This window comes from Phyllostomus hastatus, unplaced genomic scaffold (assembly GCF_019186645.2).
Source record: "Phyllostomus hastatus isolate PE091 unplaced genomic scaffold, TTU_PhHast_1.1 phas_scaffold_501, whole genome shotgun sequence".
Classification (NCBI taxonomy): domain Eukaryota; kingdom Metazoa; phylum Chordata; class Mammalia; order Chiroptera; family Phyllostomidae; genus Phyllostomus; species Phyllostomus hastatus.
Genome location: NW_025334033.1, coordinates 70,406,746 through 70,430,933, shown reverse-complemented (window position 1 = coordinate 70,430,933; position 24,188 = coordinate 70,406,746). Strand labels below are relative to the sequence as shown.

Here is a 24,188-nt window from a genome sequence, read left to right as displayed (position 1 = left end):
GAGCGCTGCGAGGACGCGGAGACCCGGGGACCCCCGCCCGCTGCTGCTGGGAGCGCCAGCGGCGCAGCCACTGTGGAGGCCAGTCTGGCGGTGCCCGAAGGTGAGACGCCGAGTCCACGTGTGACGGACACGTGACCGGCAGCTCCACTCCTCGGCGGGTGAGCCAGAGGAGCGACGACCCCCGCACACGAAGCCCACGGGCCGGCGCCCGCGGCAGCCCTACTCCGAACTGCCCAGACGCCGCACACGCCAGACGCTCGCCAGCGGGTGGTGGATGCCACACTGTGGAACGCCACTCGGTGCCCACAGGGGGCTCTGACACGTGCCACGAGGAGGACGGACTTCGGAAACATTGTGTGGCGAGGCGGCCCCGCCCACCCTGCGTGACTCCGCCTTCATGAGCACCCGGTCCACAGAGTCACAGGAGGTGAGTGCTCTCCAGGGGCCGGGGGCCGGGGGCCGGGGCGGGCAGACAAGCCAGTGACGCCAGTGGGTGGGGGTTTCCTTTAAAAGGGTGAGAATGGGACAACACTGTATGTGACGACGGCTGCAGATTCCTGGGGCCATGTTAAAAATGACCGAATTGTACCTTTTAGACGGTTGAGCTGTATGGTGTGTAAGCTTTGGGTCCTTCACAGTGGAAATCAGTGTCTAAAAACACGACGACAAAACAACACACACAAACACACACACGCACACCAGACAACCCTTCCAGGGGGCCCGCCAAGTGCCATGTCAGCGGCCAGCACGCCAGGGCGCCCAGGGAACCGCGGGGCCCCCGTCTCCCCTGCCGGGCCGGGGCGGCCCTGCCGGCCGGAAGCCTTCCACCGGCTGCACCGAGCCTGCAGCCCCCACCTTTCTTTCCTCCCTTCCCTCCCCCACGCCCCCTGGGTTCACGGCACAGAGCACCGCCAGCAGGAAGACCCCACGACGTGTCGGTTCCCGGCCCTCCGCTCCATCCCTTTTGCTCCAGACAAACTCGAGGGCAGGGAGAGGCCACTCTCCACCCCGCACGCCCTCTAGTCCGAGCAGGGAGGCAAGACACACGGTCCCCGCTCTCTCAGTGACACGGAAAAGCACCTCACGAGCATGTATCTTCATGGGACCACCCAGCTCTCCACGTACAAGGTTTCTCCCTGCACCCCGCGCCCCCCACACGGGCACACGGCAGCCTTGCAGGTGTCCCTCCCCCGTTCCTTTCCTCCACGGCACAGCCGTGACCTCAAGGGACACACCGCTGGTCGGTTCTCGTGAGGCCCGTCCTGCACGCGGAGGAGAGCTTGGGGCGGGCAGAAATGTGGGCCACTGCTCTGTTTTCCCACCAAAAAACCTGTCCAGCCCTCGGTGGATGCTCCCTGGGTGCCTGCAGCTGTGTCCGAGGGCGAACTGCCCAGCCCGGAAGGCTGACCCGAGGTTCAGAGCCAGGGACACAGGACAGCAGGGAGAGGCCCTAGCTAGGATAGGACTTCTAACAGGGCGATGAGAAGCAGTGGCCATTTAATCTAGAAAGTTTTGGTGGAGGTGGGAATAAAAAATAAATAGTAATTAACTGGAACATAATCAACAAAAGAAAAAAAGCAAACAAAATATAACCAAAAACAATGAAATTAAGAACAAGCTAACAATAGCCAGAGGGGAGGGGGGAGGGAGGGAGGGGAGAGTGGGGAGAAGGGTTTTCAGGAACTGCTATAAAGGACACAGGGACAAAACCAAGAGCGAGGGAGGAAGCAAGGGAGGGAGGTGGGTTTGGCTGGGGGTGGGGTGTGGAATGCAGACAACTGTAATTGAACAATAAAGTAATAAAAAAAAAATGGGCAAAGAACCTGAACAGACACTTCTCCAAAGAGGACAGACCGATGGCCAACAGACATATGGAAAGATGTTCCGTGTCACTAATCATCAGAGAAGTTTGTATTAAAACCACAATGAGACCCCACCTCACACCTGTCAGAATGACCATCATCAATAAATCCACAAACAAGTGCTGGAGAGGATGGGGAGAAAGGGGAACCCTGGTGCTCTGTTGGTGGGAGTGCAGGCTGGTACAGCCGCTGTGGGAAGCAGATGGAGACACCTCAAAAAACTAAAAATGGATCTGCCTTTTGACCCAGCGTTCCCACTTCTGCTAATATATCCAAAAGCACCCAAAACACTAATTTGAAAGAGTATAAGCACCCCTGTGTTCATTGTAGCATTATTTACAATCGCCAAGGTGTGGAAGCAGCCCAAGTGTCCATCCATAGATGAGTGAATAAAATAACTACGGGACATTTATGCAGAGGAATACTACTCAGCTACTAAAAAAGAAAAAAGAAAAAGGGAAAAGGAAAAAGAAAAAGTAAGTAGTAACAATTATTTAAAAAAATTAAAAACTTTAACACGTCCTCAGGGCTTCGGCACCCGAGTGGTTCCGGTAGCGTGCACTGCCACTGTGGAGTGGCGGTGAGAGACTGCTGCCAGCAGGCGGCCGCGCCGGGGCCAAGGGCAGGCACGTGACCCACCCTGGCCTACGGGGTCTTGTTCTCCGCAGACTCCCCCCTCCCTCCTGGGTAAGAGTGGGACTCGGGGGCTGCTGGCAGCCAAGGCTCCTCAAGAAGAGTCAAACCTTCCATACGTGTAACTTAATACAGAACAAATGTTATGTGTTTAGAAATTCAATATGTAATATACTAATAAACTTAAAGTAAATTTAATAGATAATAAAAAGCATTTAAAATCAATGGGGAAGATGGACTATTCAATACATGGTATAGGGACAAACGATTTTTCAATCATTTAGAAGGCAATAAAATTATACCCCTACCCTGTACCACTCAAAAATCCTAGGAGGGTTATAAAGTGAATAGTGACCAAAAAAAAAAATATGAAAGGATTGGGAGAAAATATCAGAGATTTTTCTTGTGATTCTTTTTCCTGTGATTCTAGGGCTTGGGAACCCTTCCACAGTGACCGAGAGTTGAAATTAAGAAGAGAAAACAACAAAAAAAGATTCCCCAGTTTCCCCCAACCTGAGTGGGTGAGGGTCTCGAGAGCTCACTGCTCAGCACATGTGCTGGGGACCGTCCTCCAGGAGTGGGCAAGGGGGGAAACCCGAGTGGCCCTCGCAGCCCTCGGCTGGCTGGACACTTGGTCAACTCGGAACTTCGGGAGTTAACAGTAACATATTAAAACAATCAATTGGACCTCAACTCCTGGCATGAACGTTACTTTCATCTTCTCTCCCAAAGCAAACACGTTTTGAGAAATAAACATATTCTAGTTAAGTCTAATAAATTCTGAAATATATAGCTTTGGGGAAAAATAACTGAACTTAAGGAGTTCAATGACAATAAGTATTAAAAATTTTGTATTAAGCAACAAGGACTCCCTAGTAACAGGGGAGTGTTAATTTCAAAGGCAGGTAAATATCAACAGTTAAAAAGAAAAGGAAAATGTGAATTTCACAAAGCCAGAGCTTCCTGTGTGAAAACATGAGGCGGAACCAGGACACACAGGTCACCCGGGACAGAGACGACCCAGTGCAGGGGTCGGACCCCGTGGGTCTGCCGCTGCGTTCTCCCCGCGGACCGCCAGCGCGTATCTGGCCAGTCACCTCCCAGGCGCGTCCGGCCTGCTGTTCGCCGTCCCCCGCCCGGGCTGGGCGGCCTCCGCGCGGTGGGGGTGTCCCGCGGCCCTGTCCGCAGCCTGTTACAAAGCCTCCACGCGGACGTGTCCACCAGGGTCTGTGGGGACGGACGGCTCTCTCCCACTGTTTCAAGGAGGTGCGTACCGTAAGCTTTGACCTCATGCCTTGCATAGTAAAGAGAGTTTGTTTTTTTTGTTTGTTTTAGAGGGTTGTTTTTATTTTGGACTTTCCTCTCTGTCTTTTCATGTAGACCAGGTGTTTGGTCTACAGGTGTAATAGTGTGCAGCTCGTCCATCCATTGTTTCTGGGGCGCGTACACCTGGGATGGGAAATGGCATCTCCGAGCCCTGGGGCCACACTCACCCTTCGCCCTTTCCTTCTGGTGCAATACCTACTGTTTCTCCTTTCAAATATGCGACGTACTAACTCTTTCCATACGAAAGAATTCTCCTTATTTAAACAAAAAAAGGGAAAAAAAGGAAAACTGGAGCTCAAAGAGCAAGAGTTTTAGTAAGTCCAGACCCCACATAAGACGATTCCCACGGTGCTGCCTGAGGTCGCAGTGCGACCCTGCAGAGGGCCTGCAGACAGGCTGCAGAGCCTGAGACGGCAGGGCACCGAGAAGCCAGGGCACCGGAAGCCGACCGCGGGCCGACTGCAGCGCAGAGCTGGTGGGTCTTGACGCGGATTGACAGACAGGCCGGCTCAGCCAACCGGGATGGCCCGTCCGGACACCAGCTAGGTCCCGTCCCTATTTTCGCTGCGCCCCCCCAGAATTTCCCTGTACATGCATGTAGACCACGTCTACGTGTACATTACGCATGGAATCACTGTATGAATGTTACATGTGTTAAAAAACAAAACAAACTTAACGTGGGTAGCAAGTCCAAACAGGAGCTTTACCACTCCCGCCCACCTGGAAACCGTGAGGGTGAAATGGGTGAGGTCCGTGCGCAGCCCCAGAAGGCGCCTGACCCCTCCCTGTTCCTTAGTCGCCGCCGTCCAGGACACGCCTCAGAGGCTTTCGTTGTCCCAGGTATGAGCGCAAACTCCGGCACAGGGGAACGTTTTCGTGGGAAGGGCAGCGCCGGGGCCCCGCGGCGCGCACTCACCATGTGGACCACCTCCGGGTAGATGGGCTCCGTGATCACGTTGCGATTGTGGGTGATGTACTCCACCATCTCGCTCAGAGCGGCCCGCTTCACCTCCTTCCACTTCAGGTCGCTCAGGGGGTCGGAGACAAAGTCAAAGAGGACACAACACTGGCGTAGCTTCTGGATAAAAAGCTTCTCTTGATCAGCAGGGGGAACATCTGAAACCAGAACGCAGAGCACAGTGAGGGCAAAAACGCCGAACCCCAAATTACTGTGAAGCACTCTAGAGACTTCCACTATTTTTATTTTGAATGAACAGATATTCAAGAAACAGAGAGATGGGATGGGGTGGACAGAGGTTAAACACCCCTTAAGGAAAATGAACAGGAAAAAGCCACCGGTCACCGCTCAGACCACAGGCCTCCTTCCACACGCCGACGCCTGAAGCCACACTGAGCACGGTTCGGAACGAACCCCTCTGGACGCACCCGTTCCGACAGCACCCGAGCGCCAGTCGCCACACGCCAGCACCGTGCGGGCAGGGCAGCGCGAGGCCAGGAAGGCCTGGTGCGCGGCACGGACACCCACACCAGCGTGGGAACTGGGCTCGCAGGAGCGGGCGGGGCACGGAGAGACACAGGAGGACGCCGCCACAGGCCTGCTGCTGCGGCCGCGGCCCCCCAGGGAAGCCCGGAGCCGGTCTGAACGAGCTGCCACCCCCCCTCCCCGGCCGGCTGGAGCGTCCGCCCGGCGCCCACGGCGCACCTGCCATTCCTCTTTCTGGGCCACGGTCAGCGCGCGTCACACCCGACGGCAGCAGCACGGGGGAGCTCGGCCAGTAACCACCACTGCTCCTGACTCCTGCTTACCGGGGTCAGGTAACGTCTTGAAAGCTTCACACATATTTACATTTTTTTGTCATGAAATCTTCACGACGACACAAGATTAAGAAACAGGTCTAGAGGGTCCGTGTAGGGCCGGAAAGCAATGGAGCCCCGCATGACTTTCCAGAATCCCAGGGAGCTTGGAAAATTCCTGCCTGCCAGTGTGAGCTTGATAGCTTCGCTGGGGTGAGGATGAGATCAGGGTGATACTAACAATGGGATTTATTGATAGATATTGAAGCTTGTCCATGATCTATCTGCAAACTGGCCTAGAGGATCTGTGCAACTCAGTGACCAGCATTTTCCAAGTGATCAATAAACGGCGCTTCAAAACCGTCCAAGGACAAAAGAGCCATTCAGAGAGCCGGAGAGCCCCGGGCTTTCGTGTGATGAGACGCACAGAGAGCTTGCTGGCACGGCTTCCGACTCCACGTTGTTGAGTCAGCGCAACGTCAAGGAAAACATCCGCAGCGATCCGAACGGGCCATCGGAACCCCCTCTTCCCCAGCAGGCCTTTCTCCGCCGCCGCCGCCCCCACAGCAGGGCGGAGGACGGAACTCAGGGGCACGGGGAGGACCCAGCTACCTCCCCCGAGCTGGACGGGAAGGATGTGCGAGAACATACCCTGCTGCCGCCCTCGCACTAACTTCGTTTCTGTCTCGGAAAACGCGGTTATTTCCTTGGCAGTACGTTACTTCTGCTAGGATGCAGTAGGCCTGCCATTTTGGTAACGAGTTCATGAATGACGCTCACACTTCTTAGTGGTTTCACTTCAAGCGTGGCCAACCCCGACGGCGAAACCCACACCGCAAACCTCTGCGGGGTCCTGGGCCACCGAGGTCATGCCCACCCCACACCCCAGGGTGCTGGCGCTGCAGGGCGTCCACCGGTTCAGCCCCCGCCCTCCCCGCCCCCCCGACTGTCCCCTCCCGTTCAGGCTCCTCCGCAGGCCCCCCTTCCTTCCCAGGGGGGCAGACGCACTGCCCGGAGCTGGCCACCTGGCGCCCCCTCCCCCCCTGGACACGTGTGGAGGGCAGGTGCCAGGCGATGCATGGTTTTCCAGCTCCCCGTCCCCGGACGCCCAAACCCGGAGGGACCCACTTCGAGGGGCACCACCGTGCTCCTCTAGTCCCTGCCCTGTGGGCGGCACGGCGAGGGCATTGGGACGTACGCCCACAGGGTACTTCGGAGACATGGGAACCAAAATTTGACTCATAAACACTCATTACTCGGGACGGCTCAACGATTTTAAATAACATCGTTGCCATGCTTGGGTCTCCTAACAGTCAGTCACCCCGTCTTTCTCAACGACAAGCTTTCATTTTCTGAATGGCCTTCTCACCTGTCTTCACCCTCCCCCACTCCCACACCCTTTGTTCGTCCACCCCCCAGGTTGCGGGGTCTCCTCACGAACCCCTTTCTCAGTCACAGCTCGTGTATTTGGGACGGGCGGCATTCTCAGGCCCTCGGCGCTGCAGATAACTCAGAAACCCCCGTTGACCCCTAAGGGCCCCCTGAAACCCCTCGCCCGGGACCTACCCTCGTCAGCCAGCGTGGCTTCTAAGAAGTGGCAGGTGAGCCCTGGAGGCGCACCCCACGACCCACCTGAGGCAGGGGCCGCTGCTGCGCTTCGAGGCGACGAGCACACGGCCCCTGCGCTAAGGGGCACAGCACAGCCGTGACTGCTGCGCGATTCTCTCCAACCCAAGGGCGTGGGAGCGCAAAGCGGTGCGGTGGTCGGTGCGGGGTCATTGCAGGGGGCGGCAAAGAAGTCCCACGTGAACCAGAAGCCCTGAAGGCATCGCCCCTTTTAAAGACAGGACGGTGACCGTGACCGGCATTCAGGAAAAAGACTCAGCTGTCACCAAGACAGCGGGACAAACACACCACAATGAAAAAGGAAGAACAGATGAAAACCTCTTTCTCCCATAAAAGTTCAATCCAAACTTCCTCTAGGAGGCAAGAAAATCTTAACTTTGTAGAAATTATGTCAATTCTTTCAGGGTTCCAGACAGTGAAGATGTTACTATACTGTTTCTGTTCATAGTTTATACAAAAGGTTTGGGCTTATAATCTCATAAACTCTTTTTACTTTTTAAAACCTCGTCTGGCTATTTTTACAATTTCACTGTTTTAAAACACTCTATCGTAACAATCAAATTGAACACAATAATAAAAACATTACATCCCTAGTTACTATAAAATATTTCCATGTTTCTTTTTTTTAAAGATTTTATTTATTTACTTTTAGAAAGAGGGACAGGGAGGGAGAAAGTGAGGGAGAGAAACATCAATATGTGGTTGTCTCTCTGACACCCCCCTACTGGGGACCCGGCCCGCAACCCAGGCTTGTGCCCCGACTGGGAATCGAACCGGTGACCCTTTGGTTCGCAGGCCAGCACTCAGGCCACTGAGCCACACCAGCCGGGGCTCCACCTGTGTTTGCAATGCAACTTAGTTTAGCTTCTTATTGGTCACGGTTTGAAAAAATCTCCACCCCCTGCTGTGTTAACAGGACGGTGCCACCAGGGAATAAAAACCAGCGGAGGTGGTGAAAGAATACGCTTTAGGCCTTTATGTATTCTGAGTTTTTAACAGTAGAAAGGAGTTATTTTTGTAATTAAAAATAAAGTCTTGGGGATAAACAGTAATGGAAAAAATATAAAATCAAAACAAAACAAAACAAAACAAAAAGCCTTGCGCTAGCTGGTGTGGCTCACTTGGCTGGAGCGTCACCCTGTGAACCAAAAGGCTGCGGGTTCGATTCCTGGTCACCGAGCACACAGGAGGCGCCGATCTGCTTCTCTCTCACGTCAGTGTTTCTCTCCCTCTCCTCCTCCCTCCTTCCCCCCTTTCTAAACATCAATTAGCATGTCCTCCGGTGAGGATGAAACAGAAAAGTCTTTATAAGCTAGCATTACTAATCTTTGAAGAAAAGAAATCATGATCCTAAGATTTGACCCAAATCTTACAATTACTTCTTGGAGCAGAATAAACAAAACAACAGATTTTGAGTCCTGCCCACGAACGACCATGGCTCACTTTAATTTTAAACTGCACACAGACTGATAATGCAGACACGCTTGCTTCACAGTGTGTTAGTGGACAGCGCTGACCCCAAGAGAGCACCAGCTAAACGGCACGACCTGAGACAAAACTCAAGTGCAGCCTGTCGGAGTTGCCCAAGGTCAAGGCTCTTTAACCAGAAAGGGCTGTAAGAGGCCACCTGCCAGGAAAAGTCCCATGACAGCACCGAAAGTCCAGCACCACGCTGACACTGCTGACCAGAGAGAGCGAGAGCAGCAAAGGGGCCGGCACAGTTTAGGGGAAGGGTTTGAACAGTCACACTTCCTTTCCTTGTTTTCGAAGTTAAGAGCTGTAACATTCCTCTACACAAATAATATCACAGGCACCTTATGTCTGTGTAAATCTCTTTGTCCTCCCCCGTCCCCTGGTATTTTCACTGATTTGCTGTGGTGAACTCAGGATACTACCCAATTATTTCAAGGTCAATCCTTAGTGAAAGCTGGGGCAAAATGTATGGACATCCTATGGAAAACCTGCAGGAGGAGACGACATTGACCTTGGCATCAGAAATACCACACAGAAGATGGAGATAAGAACATATGTATTATTCTTTTTTTTTAAGATTTTATTTATTTTTAGACAGACAGGAAGGGAGGGAGGAAGAGAAAGAGAAAAAGTGTGTAGTCGCCTCTCATGTGCCCCCTACTGGGGACCCGGCCCACAACCCAGGCGTGTGCCCTGACTGGGAATCAAACCAGTGACCCTTTGGTTCTCAGGCCGGCACTCAGTCCACTGAGCCACACCAGCCAGGGCTCTTTTAAAAAGATTTACTAAAGGGATGCCTGCAGGTAGTAAATAATGACGGTTACCCTGAGAGCAGGTGGGAACAGCCACTTCTGTCTCGGTAAGTGCTCCGGGGCTCATGGTGTCCGCGGCACAGAGCGCAGCGCACAGAGTGGACCCAGTCCACTGGCCCAAGACCGCCAAGGTGGGGACGAGCCCCGGGGACTCCCAAGGTGACAACACACTTCTACTTATATTTTCTTCTGCTGTAAAGAATGGAAAAGACGCGCTAACATTTACTGCACAAACTGACACACGCTGGAGGTGGTGCTGGAGCCTGCTCTGTGGCAGGTGTGTGCGCCTGAGTCTGGAGACCACGCGAGGTGGTAAGGAGCCATGTGGCGTGTCCACAGGAACCTGAAGCGGCCAATCCCATCACAGCCACCTGCAGAGGTGGGTGCGCCTGCACACAACGTGCGCCGCGCCTGCAGAGGGACTGACAGACGTGGCATGAGACGCCGGAGCCAGCAGACCGCCGGATAGGGTACGATGAGGCCGAATGGCCAACTGTCGCTCTGCGCGAAGAAGCGTCGCGTGAACTCTCCGACAGAAAAAGGATGAAAAAAAGCCCAGCACACCTCTACGTAACAAGTCTCGGTGGTGAAAAGAAACACTCCGAGATACGAGGAGGACCGAGCTTCTGCATGACGGCTGTGCAGAGGCAGCAGAACCAGACCGTCCTGGTACGCAGATGACGGCTCTTTCCAAGTAGCCGCGACCCCAGCGACACACGGAGACAGGGCTGCAGAAGCGGCAGGCCCAGAGAACGTCAAGTCCGGGGACGGCGCCCGGGAGGCCCCCTCGAGAGGCCGCAGTCCGCTTCCCGGCCCCACACACGGCCCAGCTGGAGCGGCTCGGCTTCCAGGGAGAGCACGCGTGGGGCTCAGGAGGGTCTACCACAGTGTGCGGGTCGCGAGCCCACGAGAGGCGTCTCGAACAGAACGGAAACAAACGAGCGATGTCTCCAAAGCCCAGGGCCAGACCCTCAGCCACGGCGTCGCCTTGTCTTCGGGTGCGGTTATTCTTGGCACCGAGTGAGCAGGAGTGGGGTTCAATCCAACCACGAACAGTCTGGCCTAAGTTTGGCACGCTTCATTAGCATGTACTCGGTTCCACTGAGCTCTGTTTCCTATATGAGGAAACTCAGCAGATGGCAAGTTTCCCCCACCAACGAAACAGGAGTTCAGCGATATTATCCTGCTTTGGAAGGAGTGAATCCACGCACCATTCCCTGACCCCTCGCCCCGCTCCCGTGCGCCCTCTGTCCTAGACGGCGTCCGCGGGCGCAGGCTCGCCTCGGCAGCTCCGCACGGCCCCAGACCGAGACTTCCTGTCGGCCAGAGCCGGCCCTTCGCCTGGCTCTGCTCCCGGCTCCACGACTCGTGGCTTTGCAGCACCCCCGTGCATCTGGGGCAAGCGGCGTCTCTGCAGCGCTGACCCCTCCCGTCTGCGCATGCGGCCTGTTTCTCCAAACAAGTTCTCCTTCCGAGTCTTCCAACACAGGTTTCCAGTTTTCTCCTAGAAACGTGTTACACATCCTTTTTTAGACTTATTCTTCGGGGTTTGTTGTGTTCTGATGCTATTGTACAGAGTACCTTTAAAAAAACTTTCTGGCTGCTGCTGTGATACAGAAAAAAATGCTTCTGGGTATTATTTTTCTATCCAGCTAGCTTGCTTAACCCATCACCTCTAAGGGCTCCCCGCCCATCCCTCCAGTTTTCGGGGTGCACCGTCCTCTCGCCTGCCGACGCCAACGCCCTTCTCCTCCCCTCCCAGCGCGGGCGGCCTCACGCCTCCCCACCGCACAGGGACCGCTCGCCGCCCGCCACCGCGCCAGGTGCTCGCCCAGGACTCTGTGGGCAACACGTCCCAGACTGAGGAACGGACCTACGGGCCCAGGGCTACCCTGGTCCCCACCCCAACAGAGACCACCCAACGGGATCAGCGGGTTCTGAAATGTGCGCCAACACGCAAGGGGTCAGCACTGGCCAGGGCCCCTGCGGAAGGATGACCGGGAAGAACTTCAGTCACGAACGCAGCCGAGCCCGGCCGTGCCGCAGGGAACAGAGTCCGGAAGCGGCCCGAGCGCACGCGGACACCGGACTTGCAACAACCGGATCACGGAAAGCGAAGAAAGGCCACGTCGTGCGCGTGTGCGGAACACGGAGGTACCCAGAGAAAAAAGGAAGAGAAAAAAGGAGGAGAAAGGAGGAGGAAAGAGAGGAGGGAAGGAGGGAGCAGAAAAGAAGCTGGATCCCGTCACACACAAAAATAAAACATTAGCTCCTAGAGGCTTAGACCTGGCATCTGAAAGACGGAGCTCTGACGTTATCAGAAAATACAGACAAGTGTCGTAGGTGAAGGGAGAGAGAGAGGGAGGAGGACTTGCGACACAGAACAAGGGGTCGTTCCAGATGATGAATCGGACTGCATGGAGTCGAACTCTCCCCTTCACCGAGGCGCCACCGGGAATGAAAGGACAAGCCACCGAGCGGGGAGCTGCCCGAACACACACAGGCCACAGACTCGTGTGCAGGACACACCAACTCCCCCAGCAGATGGGCGGGGAAGGTCCCGGGCACCCAGAGGGAGAAGACACGCCAACTCCCCCAGCAGATCGGCGGGGAAGGTCCCGGGCACCCAGAGGGAGAAGACACGCCAACTCCCCCAGCAGACCGGCGGGGAAGGTCCCGGGCACCCACAGGGAAGCAGGCAGGAGTCCTGACCAGGCAGGCGCTTCACAGAACACGCCCAAGTGGCGGATCACACATGCAGGAGCGGACTGCCGCTCGTCAACACCGAAACCAGAGGAACGTGAGTGGAAACCCCAGCGAGATGCCGTGAGACGCCCAAGAGACCGATGACCACTCGGCGGTCTGAGGACGCAGTGCTGGGGGCGGAGGCCGAGTGCAGGGCAGACACGGGCCCACGCGTGTAAGCCAGTGAGGCTCTCACACACGGGCACCGCAACGTACTGTGTGGGAGAGAACGTCGGTGGCGGCCCCCGCCCCCCACGGCCCAGCGGCAGTGAGTGAACAGTGCACGGTGCCCCCGAACCACGGAGCCGAGCGACGCGCAGCTGCAGGCGAAGGGGGCCAACGGTGCGGGGCGCCGGGGAGTGTGTGTGTGTGTGTGTGTGGGGGGGTGTGACGGACTGACTCGGAACGACGTCGTTTACGCGGCGCGTGGCCGCAGGCCCCCTGGACCCGTGCGGGGCCTCGAGGGTGGCTGGTCCGGCTGGCGTGTCCCTGAGCACTAGCCGTGCAGCGGCCCATCACGCTCGTCTCACGGGTTTCGGTGGGCGAGCAGTATCTCAAGCAGAGCGTGTGCGTACGGCAGGACAAACACACACACACAAACCCCTCCCTCCTCCCGCAGGCCGCCATGGCCCCAGCTGGCGTGTCCCCGGAGCCGCCCCGACGCGCAGCCCCGGCAGACCGTACACACCTGCGTGAGCATCTCCCACACGCGGGGGTGGGGGTGGGAGTCAGCAACGAATGGCCCCAAACTCACCTCGATTCACTCGGGACCGGAAACACTCAGGGGCATGTGCGCGCGCACGCGCACACACACACACACACACACACACGCACACACTCACCTCCGACACTTCCTCGAACATTCCTCTAGACAGTGTTTCTGCTGAAGAGTTCGGTCCTGGGTATCTTTTTTTTTTTTTTAACGGAAAAAAAATTTCCCGCTCAGAATGAAGTTCTAAGCGATCTCTAATTTTTTCTGTTTACATAAAGTTCCCCCCCTCCCGCCCTAAGAAAAGGTGGGCAACTGTGATCCCAAATGCGTACCATAACCAGGGCACGGCATCAACCTAAAAGCACCTGGCGCGAAGCCACTGAGACATGGACACTGAGGTCTCAGAAGAGGCTCCACCCGCCCACGTGGCCTGCGTCATGGGAACTAATTTAAAAACGTGTACCCAGCACACACGCCAGGCACCGTCGGGGCACTGACCACAGAGATCAACGAGAACATTGCAGTGGTCTCCCGCATCCGTGGTTCCAGTCACCTGCGTCGACCACGGTGCACAGGTATTCAGCGGGAAATCCTGGAACCAAACAATTCACAGGCTTCCCGCTGTGCGTCACTCTGAGTAGCGCGGCTCAGTCGTGTGCCGCCCGCCCCCCGGACAGGGCTAGCATTCGCCCGTGTGTGCTGCCCGCCGGGCAGTCAGCCCGCAGCTGTCTCCGTTATCAGAGCGACTGTCGTGGTGTTGCGGCGTTCGTGTTCCAGCCGCCCTCGCAGTGGCCGGACGCCCCGTCCCAAGGCCCACGCTCGCTCACCCCTCTCACCGCACAGACACGGTCCCCTCACGCCGTCCCAAGAAGGGTGAGAGCGGGACGATACGGGATTCCAAGAGAACACAGCCACACACCTACTGCAGCACACCGTTACAACGGCTCCGCCCTGGCAGTCACCGTCGCCTCTCACGACGCGACTTACCCGTCAGGCTTCACCAGCGCACTCACAGGAAAAACACAGCGTATGCCGTGTGCAGTGCGAGCCACGGGCTGTTCCAGCCGCCGCTGCTCCGGTTCTGGAGCCGTGCGCGGCGCAAGGGCGCACTCCTCACGTGGGCCGGAAGAGGCGGAACAAACCCCAGACCCACTCACGGCACGGGCGTCTGCCAGGTCACCGAGGAGCCACTCTCTCCGGCGGGTTCACGGACGTTTTGGTCCCGTCGATTCGTGACACGACTAGATTTACGTGGGGAAATGTCCTTGAAGTTCTGCTTTAAGGCTCGTAAGGGGTTATGGTGCAACTGTCTTTTGGGGGCTGGGGGCCAGAAGCTCGCAGGGACAGATGGTGTATGACACTGGGAAGTGGACAGCACGCCCGGGTGGCGGGGCACACTGCGGTGACCCGGCTGCGCCCGGCTGCGCCCGGCTGCGGGAGGTCTCCGGGCCCCCGTCCCCGCACCTGAAGACCGGGTTCCCTCTGGCCCTGAGAGACCGTGCGGCAGTCCGGCGAGCACGGCCGGGTCTCCACACAGGAGCGGGGCAGGGCACACGGCTTTTCCTCTTCAAATCCAGGACGGGAGCCGGTAAGTGGGCCCCACGGCGGGGGCGTGGAAAGGGCCAAGGGTGGGAACCTATACACCCTTGGAATCGTTCTCTCTGCGTAAGTCAACCACTGGTCTTTAAATACAACGGGAGCTCGTGCCCTGGCTGGTGTAGCTCAGTGGACTGAGCGCTGGACTATGGACCAAACTGTTGCTGGTTCGATTCCCAGTCAGGGCGCAGGCCTGGGCGGCAGGCCAGGTCCCCAGTGGGGGGTGTGCGAGAGGCAACCACACAGTGATGTTTCCCTCCCTCTCTTTCTCTTTCCACCTCCCTTCCCCTCTGTCTAAAAATAAAACTACAAAAAAACCCAAAACTGGAACTTAGTGTTGCACTGCCAATTATTTGATGCATTCACACACATTAGATGTTTTTGAAGAATTTTGTTTTCAGAAAAATGACACACGTTTGCTGTGGAATGAAAACGAGAGAAGTCGCACAGCACAGAGTGGGGAACACGGAGAGAAGCGCCACCCGCCCGACACACCCTCACCCGGTCGCCGCGCAGAGCAGACACACGCCGGCCCCGCCCGTGGGCTCCCGGGCGCCGGGCTGCCCACGTTCCCGTTTCTGCTGCCCTCGACCGCCTCGGCATGCCCTGTAGATCAATGCAGAGACCAACATCATTTGCAATTGTTTGGAATTCTACTGTATCTCTGTGCTATGATTTAACCAAGCAAACCAGTCTTTTTGCAGCAAAAAAGCTATAAGTAATGCTTTACTCTGAAATGACAGGAGGAAGATGGAACACACTTATCTAGGAAAAGGACGGTGAACTCTGTGAAGGGCTCACACCTTCAAGGCAACGGCACTGCCGGCCGGAGGGCGGGTGGGGGCGGGAGGCTGGCTGGGCGGCCGGGAGCCGGGGCAGGGCAGTGGCGTGGCAGGGGAGCCACCTGGGACGCACCGGTGACACCCCGAAGGCCCCCAAGGCCCCAGCGAGAGTGGCCGCGGGCCCTGAGAGGCAGGGCTGGCAGACCGAAGGAAAGGTCCGTCTCAGCCGTCCTAGGCAGACCCCTTTGCCCCGTGACCACAAAACCAGAAGCCTCTCCTCTGCAGCAAGGAAAACTTGAGAAAACAGTTTTTTAAAACACTGTGCTTAAAGGCATCAACCAAACGGTGAGGACTTGCAGGCTCACGAGGAGAGGACCACGGCCCCGCAGGGGGAGCCCGGCCTCGGGGGACAGGAGCCCAGGCCCCCGCGCCCCCCGCGCCGTGGCGGGAGCAGCGGCCTGGACCCCGGGCGCCCTGTGAGACGGGCAACGGGGCAGGACCTGGACGAACGGGTGAAACTTGATGAAGAAAGTTCTGTGTACCTTTCTTCAGCTTCCCACATATTTGACCTTATTTCAAAAAGTTAAAAACAAACATACCGCAAAGATAAGGAATGGAAGTTGAATTTTCCCGAACGCCACCTTCAGATTTATGGAGACGCTCCCACGCACTTTCCTTTGACCTCTGGCCAGCTGACCTCTGGCCGGCTGACCCCTCCCCCTCCGTCTGCCCCTCCCTCCGCCGTCCACCCTCCAGAGCGGCCGTGGGCTTTACCTGTTTTTGTTTCCAGTTTCCTAATTGTCTGTACAGAATACAGGAATCTTTTTACTTTGGTTCTTTTCTCTCTTTTAAAAAAAGTATTTAGCCCTGGCTGGCGTAGCTCAGTGGATTGAGCGCGGGCTTCGAACCAAAGTGTCGCAGGTTCGATTCCCAGTCAGGGCACATTCCTGGGTTGCAGGCCATGGCCCCCAGCAACCGCACATTGATGTTTCTCGCTCTCTCTCTCTCTCTCTCCCCCCGGCCTTCCCTCCCTAAAAATGGATGAATAAAATCTTTAAAGAAAAAAGAAAAAAAAAGTATTTAAAGAATTTCTTCTTATTCTTATTTAATCACAGTCTTTGCACATCACCCCTGTGAGAACCCCCCTAACTTCACCGGGCCATTCTTGGAGGCGCGGGGGTCTGGGGTCTGAGCGCGCAGCCCCCCGAGGGCGGCCCTCGGGTAGCCGGGCTCAGAGTGCAGCCCCCCCCAGAGTGCAGCCCCCCCTCACCCGCTGCCACTCTGTAGTGGTTCGCCGAGCCCACGTGTCGCCCCCCCAAGGGTGAAGGGTGACTGTGATAACAGTGTCAGTGCCCGGGGCAGCCCTCGGGCAGCCCGCTGGCGCCTGTCCCTAGCTGTCAGCCATCTGTCAGACTCTGAGGGTAAAGCTCTCACCCCAGGGGGCGAGGTGCCTGCCTTCACGGCGGGCTCACTCGAGTGAAGAGAGAGGTAAGTAAAAACAAACCAAAACAGCAGTGGACAATTTAGGAAAGAAGAAACCCCAGCGACGGGTCAGACGGGGCAGGGCCAAGGCCACGGGCGCTGCGGCCAGGCCGGCCAGCGCCAGTGGGGAGGCCAGCGCCCACCTCCACACGGACCCCCATGTTCACCCACTACCCGGGGGAACGTGGTTTCCGCTCATCCCAGGTCCCGAGAGACCGCGGGGCCTCTCTCTCCTAACGGCTGTCTGTCCAACTTGAAATCACGGCACACAGCGGTTTCCGGAAGTCTCCGCGGTTCGCTCTTGGGACTCCAGATCGGCACCTGCTCCCTGCACCCCCGGCCTCACGGACTGCGTGCCCCCAGCTCTGGCCACTCCAACACTAGGTCACGTGTGTTCACGGTGGCCGTGCCGTCCTGTGGACGGCAGCTCCGCGCGAGGAAGCAGTCCTGCCTGCCGGAGTCCTCTCTGCCTAGGACTCACCTTCGCCCAGAGGGAAGGCCACGGCCCTGCTTCTCCGCGGCGTCTTCCTGGCACCAAACCCGCGTGGACAGGGCCGCTGCGACACAGAACCGAGCTGCCGGGCAGAGGGGGGAGGTTCGCGGCGGGCAAAGCACCCGGTGCCCGCAGAACAAGAGAGCAGGGCCAGGGGCCACGACTACGGGACCGACGGGTGCCGGACAGAGAACTGGCCGCTCAGACGGCGCGTCACTCTGTGCCAGCCTCTCTGCACCGACAGGCAGGCCCCTCCCACGGGTGTGGCTGCCCCCCCCCTCGGCCTCCGTCCCTCCCCGAACACCGCGGGCCCTTCCGCCGGAGCCGGTGCGCCCGGGCGGCTCTTCGTGATCTCAAGCGAGCACTCGCTGCCTCTCACTTTGAAGGGCCTTTGATTTCTAGGGTAGCGTGCTTAGCGTGGGTCCGTTTTCCCATTTCTTCTCTGCTCTCTTCAACGCCCTCCTGTGTGTCACCATCTCGCTCCAGGGTCTACGGCTGAAACCAGAACCACACTTGCTCAACATGTCACACTCAAGGGTGTACGTACAAGGGTAAACACAACTTTCATTTTTAAAGTTTTTTCTTTAACCCTCATCTGAGGATAAGTTTACTGATTTGAGAGAGAGAGCGGAAGGGAGAGAAGAAGAAGCACCAATCGGCTGCCCCCCCACCCCCCCTACGTGCCCTGACCACGAATCGACCCACGACCTTCTGCCGTGTGGGACGGCGCTCCGGCCGCCTGAGCCCCCCGGCCGGTGCCAAGGGTCATTTTTAAATTTATGGAAGCAATCCCTAGTTTGCTAGCCTAGAAAAGTGTACTTAATATCCAATTAGATATTATATTTAAATAAGTTTATCCATTTTACATAGCATTTTGAAGAAGACCTTCCGATCCTTGAGATACAAATTTCCAAACTGCAGAGTGAGTCGTTCACGAATGGCTGCACGTCCCAAAAACTGGCTGCGAACGTGGGCAGGACCCCAGAGGCCGTGGTTTTAGCCTAAAGGGCCAGGAACACCGCCGTTCCTCTAGGCGCCAGTCTCCCTCCGACGGCCCCGGCCAAGGAGCCGTGGTCCCCGGGCTGTGAGGGACAGTCCCGGCCGCCGGCCCATGGGCCGGGTAGAACCCGAGACCCTCGAGCCCGAACGACAAAGGCCGTGTTTCCCTGGCCGCTCGCACGCTCGGAACACGCTGCTGGGAGTGAGACGCTTCCTCCGGGAACCTGGCAAGAACGGGAAGCAAAACAGAGGATCTTGCCAGACCTAACCTTTCTCTGAGGCTTTTTTTAACCACGGGCTCTCAGGAGCGGGGTTTACAAAAAGAAGGGCCACGATTTGAGGACTTCTCCTCAGGGCCTTCCGGCCAGGTCACCCGGGAGAGGACAGGCCAGGGACGGTCAGTCAGGGGGCTGGGGTCTGATGCTCCCAGCACTCCACCAAGGTGCCCTCCTGGACGCCCACGCCCACGCAGACTCTGACAAAGCCACACTGGAATCACAGTGCATTCACCCTCTGTGCACCAGCCCCCAGGCAGCCTGACGGCCCGGGAGCCTGAAGCAACCATCCCCCGACCACGTGACTCTAAGGGACCGGGCGCCAGGGCCGAAGCTTCAGCCACGGGACGCTGCGTCTGGGAAGAGCATTTCCCTCGAGCCACCCATCCTTGGACAGCCGCCGGGATGAACCACAGAGGAACGCACCCACGCAGGTGACATCACTGGTGGCTGGTGGGCATCGGCAGCCACGCCTCGATGCCTTATCAGGGATCACTTCGTGTCATAATCTTTGGTCACCTCCTTTTTTGTGGAGACTACTTTTTGTGCGGTTCAGAAAGATCACGTCTTCCTGACACCGGCCTAGGTGTCGCTGTCACTGCTTCCAGCCCCACAGAGGACCTCATGGCCCGAGTGAGGGGTCGAGGGGGATCAGACGAGGTCAAGGGCTGTGCAGCCCCAGAGCCAGGCCTGTGGGGTCCGATGCACCACTCTGCTCAGATGCTCGAGGTGGCCCTCCCGGTGACACGACTGTCCCTACCGGAGCAGAGCACCGGGCAAAGCACCAGAGAGCGCATCTGCGGGAACGCCCACAGGCCCGGCACGGCACCTGTTCTGGAGCAGACACTCGCTTGTCAGCAGCGGGAGAGCCGGAGCTCAGGCTCAGGTCCTCCCACCCCACCTCCGCCGCACCGCGTCCTCACCAAAGGGAAGGGGGAAGGGGCCCTGGGGCTGGGCGAGCGAGCTGGGAGAGAAAGCAAACTGAAGGACGGGGTTACCAGGCCACACGGCAGCACCGCAACATTGAATCAAGGTGTCAGGCAGCTTCGTGACCCTGTAACGACTTGTGCCAAACTTCTGAGTCCAGGGGCCTCTTAGCTGACAGACCAACCCTCAGCAACCCACCTTCTTAAACATCTGCTCCAGTGCCACGACGCCGGGCAAGACTGCTCGCCCCCCAGGGTGGAGGCCATCTGGGGGCCGAGCCCCCTCCCTACCCACGCTAACGAGAACTGGACACCGGCCAGTCAGTAGCAGCGGCCAGCAGCCGCCGGCCCACCGTGGACCTCAGGGGCAGGCCCAGGCCGCAGAGTTCTGCCAACACCTGGAGCCCCTCCCAGGCTGCTCGGGTCAAGAGCGAACAGTGCCTTCAGAGGGCAATGTTTTGGCCGAAGCGATCGGCCGCCAGCTGTCACGAACTGGAGCCTGAACTTGGGAGCCCGGGAAGAACTGGGCAGGGAGAGTCCTCGTCACCGCTAACCGCGCTGACCCGAGTGCGCCCCAGACGCTGTGCCCAGCTCTGGCACCCTTCCCTCATCAAACACCCACAGCTATTCCTTGGGGGAGAACGGTCACGCCCCCATTCTGCAAAAGGAGGGACAGGTAACTCAGCAGGTTAGACACCTGGCTCCGGCCACGACACTTGGGAAAGAGGCGCAGAGGCAGGCAGAGAAGCTGCCAGCAGGGCGGGGGCCGCAGGGGGGAGGGAGAGGGGAGCCGGAGCCGTGCCGCCGGGATGCTGGCCCTGCGCCTCCGGGTGCAGCCGCCCGGGCTCCCGTGCCTGAAGCCAAGTGCAGGAGACCGAAGGGCCCCTCGGAGAGTCTCCAAGCAGTGGACTCGGAGCCGGGGGCTCCCGGGCTCCCCGCGCTGCGGGCATCCACCAGCGGCCCCTCCCTCTCTGCCGCAACTCTGCGCAGCCATGCCCTTTATTTACTTGGTGCTTTTTCTTCCACAAACACACTTTTTACTAAGCTCTGACCCAAGTAATAGTAACCTAAGAAATCACAGTTCTGACGTGCCAATTATGTACTTTATATTCATCAGTGTATAGTTATTAAAATGATGCTCAACTCTGAATCAGCAAATCATCGCCTGCGCCACAGGTGGGGCGTGTGCCCCCGGCTCGGAGGAACCCGGGGCTACCCGCAGAACGCAGGTGCGGACAGAACAAGGGGCCCTTATGCACCCGACAGGGGACCGAGAGGGCCATCCCACCCCTGGTGTGCGTCCTGTTTCTCTCAGCGAGGAGACGGATGGACGGACGGACAGACAGACAGGCAGCTCCTCGCAGCCTCTGCCGACGCCCTGCCGAGTGTTTGGTTCGGTCAGCTAAGTGCTGGTTAGAAACCCGGCGTCGGACTCTATCTGTCTCAGGCTACCAACCGGTTCTTTTCTGTTTTGCCTTTGTTTTTACACCATAATGTTGCCGTTAACTTAAGAGCATCTTTGGACAAATGAAACCCAGCGTTACGCAGGACAAACATCAGGCTGATTCTTTTACTCACTCAAGGCCCGCACCACGACAGAGCGGCGTGAACCCGAACCCAGACGGGGGCGAGCGTCTCTCCGTGTGCACCTGTGGCGCTGTCAGCACCGCCACCTGGGCGGGAGCTGAAAAGGCGCCGTGCCCACTGGCCCACGAGTAGCATAAACTTTTTTTTGAGACTGTTGAGTAAACTCCGTTTTGAAGTTAAATTGGCCCCCAAAACTGGCTTCGACTAAGCTTTTTTCCCTTTAATATACTGTTGCATATATTCTAACATTTTAGGCCATATCAAAACTGTTTTTTTGGAAGTAGCTAAGACATACACGATGTCCTGCAGGAGCGTGGAGCAGGAGAACAGTAGCTCCCCCTGTCCGTGGTGACACAGACAGACAGACTTCCAGCAGCACAGCCGCCTCTCCTGCTTGCACACACTGTCCTTTTGCACACGCTGTCCTCTTGCACACGCCCTCTTGCACACACTGTCCTCTTGCACATGCCGTCCTCTTGCACACACCGTCCTCTTGCACACACTGTCCTCTTGCACATGCCGTCCTCTTGCACACGCTGTCCTCTGCACGTGCACCACGGACCTCACACCCTCCCCTGGGACAGCCGCTGGACACCGGTGCTCAGGAACGTGTGCCGAGCACACACGTCCACTGCCAGGGCCCTGTCCGTCCGCACGGTGTGTCTCGCCTGGCTGCCCACAGCCCTGGCCCCACGGGGACACTGAGCAGCCCCCAGCCTCTCACCCCCTGGCCGCGGTCAGCTGACTTCCCAGCGCAGACATCGGTGCCCGTCTAGTCACTTCGGCTGCAAACTCCCCGAGGACGGGCTCGCGGGCTTGTCTTTGTGTTCTTTGCTTTATAGTCTTAAATTTTCCTTTTATGCCTTTAAACTCAAGTACCTACAATCTCAGCCAACTTAACAGAAATCGTGTTTAGGAGACTAACACAGTATGTTGAATTTTCCCTAAGTGCCTTTGCTAGCGTGACCCCCCTCATCAGACACGCTGCTGCCGGGCCCCTTCCAGACGCCCCGTCGGGGGTCCCGGCCCCGGGCACTTCCTGCTGCTCCGACCCCCACTGACCCAGGCTCCCCTCAGCCGGGTCGGCCCCACAGCAGGGCCGAATGGGTCAGAACCTTCAAAGCCCAACTGAGACCATGCCCTGGTTCTGAGGGACGGTCCCCCGCCAGGTGAAGTGGCCCTGGGCTCGTCCGGAGGGAGCACCGTGGGGCTGCAGGCCCCGCGCAGCTCCCCTCGCCGTAACGGACTGCGTGGGCCGGGGCCGCGAACACGAGCTGGTGGCAGCACCCGGGTGACGGAGTCGGGAACTCTCTCTTCTGTGGACTGAGCGCAGTGAGCCTTCACGAGCCAGTGGAGAGCAATCTGGCACCATTAGGAATTCTGCTTCAGTGTTTCTCGGGCATAAATGCATCTACCTAGGATCTCCTGCCTCAGCGACAGGCCTGAAAGTGCAAGTGTGTTCTGCACAAAACTGTTGTCCACAGACCCTGAGGTTCGGATAACACCGCGCATGTCCCAACTGCAGTTCCAGCTCTTGCGATGCAACAGGGCCCTGACGAGGCGGCCGCAGGAAGCTGCCCGGTCGCTGTGGGCACTAAGCCCGTGTTCGGCTCCCAGGGGCGCTGCCTCAGCCCTGCGAGAAAGCAACAACGGGAGTGGGGCCGAGCTGCTCGCTCCCGGAGAGACGCAAAAGGAAGACGCCGTTCGGGGTGGTGGGCAGGGGCCGGGGGGCCAGGACCCACCGGCTCGCGGAGCTGAGAGTCTGAACCTGTCCCCCGTGTGACCAGCGCAGGCGAGGCTGGCCTGCGGTCGGGGCCGATGCAGGAAAAGCCATCGGAACGCCGACAACACGCAACACATTCACAGACACAGTCCGGGTTTAGGGGAAAAAACATCTTTCTTGAAAAATACCCAACATTATGGAATATTCTAAGAGATGCCCAATGAAAAATAAAGCATAATCAGCATTTTAAGTGAAGTTCACGTGACAGGCTCCACTATTTTAGGGAACTGGAAACCTGAACAGTAGTGGGTGTTCGGGTCGCCCCAGACCCCCAAGTCCAGGGGGGGCCCCAACCAGCCTTTCCCTTTTCCTTCTGGAAGCAGCACCGAGAAAGACTGAAAAGTGCTGTTCTGGAACTGGTAATGAGGTAATGAGGATTCTTAGTCTCTTGCACAGAACGCAGGGTCTTTTTCTCTCCCCTCCCTTTCCTTCCCGGGGGAGGGAGGACCGACCTCGGGCTGCCTTTGGTGGTGCACAGAACGGAGCTGGGCTCACTGCCTCGGCCCGGGGGCCGGCGGCCCAGGGAACAAGGAGAACGAGCCACTAGACAGAGCAAGGACGAGAAACTTGACACGGATTCCTCTGGAAGGCGACCTCAAAACTTCACCTTCCCAGGCGGAGAGGCCGTAAAGAGCTGGTGGATGTGTACTGTTTCTGGGCTGAGAGCAGGGAAAATCTGAGTCTCAGTGGAGTGTTGTAACAAACCTCTCTCCTCTTCAAAGCAGAAAGTCTGTCTCCCTAATAGCTTCTAATGGTTATGCTGAGAATAACGGACGAGGCACACGTAGGTGCGTGTGTGAGCACACGCCGCGTGCTCACCTGGATTCGCAGAGCCTGAGGAGGACACAGAATTATACCTGTGAACAGAGTGGGCTCGAAAAACGGACGTGAAGTTCACATAAAGTGCAATACATCGCTTTAGAGTGCACAACTCAGCGGCATTTAACGCATTTACGACGCTGTACAACGAGCCCTCTCTCTAGTTTCACCTTTTCCTTCAGTTAACCCAGAAGAGCACCCTGTGCCCTTCGAGTGACCCCTCCCCAGCTGCCCCACCACTCAGGCCCCGACACCTCTAATCTGCCTTCTGTCCGTGGATTTGCTTACATTTACATCTCACACAGAAGTAAGAAAAAGACATGGGCTTTTAAGTTACATTAAAATACCCAAAATATTGTGTGGTGATTCTAAACGTGAACAAGGCGAAAGTCTGGGGTCTGTGGTTTAACATGACGTTCTGCAGCTAGGATTCCGCAGACCAGTAACGTGCCGTGAGGAATCCTGGAGACTGACACTGGTTTACCACACTAATTAGCAGAGG

At 57.4% G+C, this 24,188-nt stretch overlaps 1 protein-coding gene across 5 annotated transcripts in view; it reads right to left on the bottom strand.

The window, feature by feature from the left end:
• The window catches only part of PPP2R5C (protein phosphatase 2 regulatory subunit B'gamma), a 104,937-nt gene that overhangs the window by 42,248 nt on the left and 38,501 nt on the right, over positions 1-24,188 (bottom strand). For all 5 annotated transcript variants that reach the window (XM_045822537.1, XM_045822538.1, XM_045822539.1 and 2 more), the window contains one exon: positions 4,738-4,937. In XM_045822537.1, the coding sequence (XP_045678493.1) occupies positions 4,738-4,937 (200 nt within the window). The remainder of the gene's footprint in view (positions 1-4,737; positions 4,938-24,188) is intronic.